This window comes from Pleurodeles waltl, chromosome 6, assembly GCF_031143425.1.
Source record: "Pleurodeles waltl isolate 20211129_DDA chromosome 6, aPleWal1.hap1.20221129, whole genome shotgun sequence".
Classification (NCBI taxonomy): domain Eukaryota; kingdom Metazoa; phylum Chordata; class Amphibia; order Caudata; family Salamandridae; genus Pleurodeles; species Pleurodeles waltl.
Window position 1 is genome coordinate 603,427,618 of NC_090445.1, and position 3,151 is coordinate 603,430,768.

The 3,151-nt window shown below is 41.7% G+C and overlaps 1 protein-coding gene across 1 annotated transcript; it reads right to left on the minus strand.

The window, feature by feature from the left end:
• Positions 1-1,219: 1,219 nt before the first annotated feature.
• On the minus strand, positions 1,220-2,944 carry GPR25 (G protein-coupled receptor 25). Its single transcript, XM_069242427.1, has one exon. The coding sequence runs from the start codon at positions 2,929-2,931 to the stop codon at positions 1,825-1,827; it is 1,107 nt and encodes a 368-aa protein (XP_069098528.1). The 5' UTR covers positions 2,932-2,944; the 3' UTR covers positions 1,220-1,824.
• Positions 2,945-3,151: the final 207 nt, after the last annotated feature.

Here is a 3,151-nt window from a genome sequence, read left to right on the forward strand (position 1 = left end):
GCTTGGCACACGAGAACATTGTTTTAGGATCAATGCTGCTTGGTTGCATTAATTAAAAAATATAACAAAAAGGTGTGCACAAGGATTTTTGGAGGTGGCAGTGGTTATACCAAGATACATTTGCTGACTGTTCACCGAGTACCATTCAGCTGGAAGTTTCCCTTGTGATTAATCAGCAATCAATGTTTTAGTTTTAAATACATTTGACATGAATGTAAATTAAATTTAATAGATAAACATACAGAAATTAAACCAAAACTTCTTAAAGCTGACGAAAGATAATCCAGATATCTACAAATACAAATAAAAAGAGGGATTTCACCCTGCTTCATAAAATGGCTGTAATCGTAGAAATATTCATACAATTAAAAAAAGTATCTTCAAACGTCTCTAATATGACATCACCTCAAATCTTCCTGAAATATATATGTATGTAGAGAGTTTTAAGGCCACATCCACCCTAGAATAGATCCAGTCACCCAAAATATTTCTACATACCAATCAACATTTACGTGAATATTGCTTTTAAAGGAGGTAATCATCAAAACTGTTACCAGAATAAACGCCAACAAAAAAACTGAAATTAACTCATAACTCAAACAATATCGCCAAATCGGCTCGATTTTCTTGAACTACAAATACATATTTTAAACACTCCATAACTTCTCAAATGTCTACATTTACCCAATATCTCACTGAACTAAATATAAAAGAAAAGATTGACATAGCTAATAAATCGCTCGAAAATGGTGACACCTTCCCCCTATTTATCCCAAATATTAATACTGTGACCTGGAATAGTTAATCTTATTTTACCATAGTTTACACGAAACCAGATGTCCAAGAATGGGATAATTGGGTTAATGCGCTGTTCTTTTTTCAGTTTACTCTCCTTGTAACAATAAGCTGTGAGCTACAGCATGGAATTGCCTGCCTGTATTTACCAGAGATGAAGGAGCAAATGTGCGAAGCTGTAAAAATGCCCAGTAATCGGGTTACCAGCTGCATTCCCATCTGCACCTTTAAGAAATATCTTCAGTATTGCCGTGGAATGTAGTAATGTTACTACCCTTTTCTAATTTTATCGGAGATGTGCCTTAAAGGTCCTGATAACAGGAAGTGGTGTGCAGTCATGATCAGTGGAAAAAATATTTCCACCAATTATGCCCCGAAGCAGCTTACAATACAGCAGGATCATCAGCTGGTGATGGCACTAAGAAGCTCTTTCCACTGCAGGTACCGGCCATTTTGATGATCAGGATGTACTATCTACATTTTCTTAGAGGTGCTCTGCATGTTGACCAGAGTCAGTAGAACTTTCACCTGCCACCATTACACTACTGACATTTGTCTGAGTCTCTAGGAGAAAGGATGTGTTTCTTACAGCCATATTGTCTGGGCATGCAATGTTGGCAACATTGTTTAAACATAAAGTAAAATAAAGCAATAACTTGCTGTCAGCAAAAACAACAAGATGTGTCTGGAGAGATCTTCGAAGTGGTTGCCAAGCTCTTAGCTTTTGAGATGTTATCTTTCTAATTAATGTCAGACAGGAATTACCCATCTGCCATATCATATTTCCTATGCTTCACTGCTTTTTTCTATAACAGTGACCTCCAACGAGGACAAGCTTTGGCAGAGGACTTGCTACAGTGGAGTTAAGAGTTGCTTGGAATGTCTCTGAGGTTTTCTGGGTCAGGTCAAGCAGTGCAAGAAAAAAAAATATTAAAACCAATGCTCCATAATATAAGACACACTCTCAGTGCAATATTGTTTATGATGATCTATTAAAGACAGGCTATCCCCATGCGCTTGGATGCTAGTCTAGTATGTTGACATTCCAGTTGACTTACTCTTGCTAGAAAAGATGCTGAAGCTGTCATTTGGAAGGGAGAATGAGGATCCCAAGCTGGGCCTTCTGCCTTTAAACGCTGCTCCTGGAAAAAAGGCAAAAGTATTCTTCAAGACCTGGTACCGGAAGTAGCGATCTAGGAAGATGTAAATGATTGGGTTTACGCAGCTGTTCATGAAGGCAAAGCATGCTGTGACAGTCAAGGACCATTTCAAGGCTGTGGTGGTGGAGCAGGACAGGGCAGTCCACTCAAGCTTGGAGAAAAGGAAGATGGCACTCAAGAGGTTGAAGGGCAGCCAGGAGCAGATGAATGCAGCGATGATGGTGAAGATGATCTTCAGTGAGTTCTTTGTGCGCTTGCCCTGGTAGACGTGGGTGCTCAGGCGAACCAAGATGGAGCAGTAGCAGAACAATATGGTGAATAAGGGCAGCACAAAGGTGAAGAGAAGTGACACCAACTTAATGATACTAGCCTCGGGTTTCATGTCCTCCATGCAGTAGGTGCTGCCGGTATCTTTATCTGTCCAAACCTTCCTGTAGATCAGTGAAGGGATGCCCATCAGGAATGATACGGCCCAGACAGCAGCGCATGTGGTGAGCACACACTTTCTCGTACGGACACATCGTGAGTCCAGTAGCTTGACAATTGCCAGATAGCGGTCAACACTCATGCCAGCCAGGAACAGGATACTGGAGCAGCGGTTGACCATGATAACAAAGCTACTCATCTTGCACAGGGCATTGCCAAAGTGCCACTGGTTGTCCAATGCTGCCGTCACAGACCACAAAGGCAGAGTGCAGACGAAGACCAGATCAGCCAACGCCAGGTTGATCACAAAGGTGTCCACCAGTCTCCTAGTTCCTTGTTTCCTGACCATCAAGACAATCACAAAAATGTTGCCAAGGAAACCAACAAAGAAGGAAACTGAGTAGAGGATCGGCAGGTATATATTGCCATGGGGCAATTTTTCATCTTGGCAATCCCATATGTCAGAGTCCTCATAGTCTGTGGTGTCTTCATAAGGGTCGTAAGTGGTCGTCTGATCGGCCCAATACACCTGGGATTGGTTTTCCATCATTGTGATCGGAAGGAATCAGATGGCAGCTAACATGTGAACTTGCTGACAACTGGTTTCTCGTTTTAAAGCGGCATGTGTTTGTTTTGAAAATGTCTCACATCATCGGTTGGCACATCCTCTTGCCACTGGGGGTGGGTTGAAAGGAGGAGGGACCCATTCTTTACCCACAGATATTGATGGTGATTTTTTTTTGTTGCGAGGGCTAGTTTCAGTGTGTGCT

Coding starts and splice junctions, on each gene's coding strand:
- GPR25 (XM_069242427.1), bottom strand. CDS start 2,931: ATGATGGAAAACCAATCCCAGGTGTATTGGGCCGATCAGACGACCACT.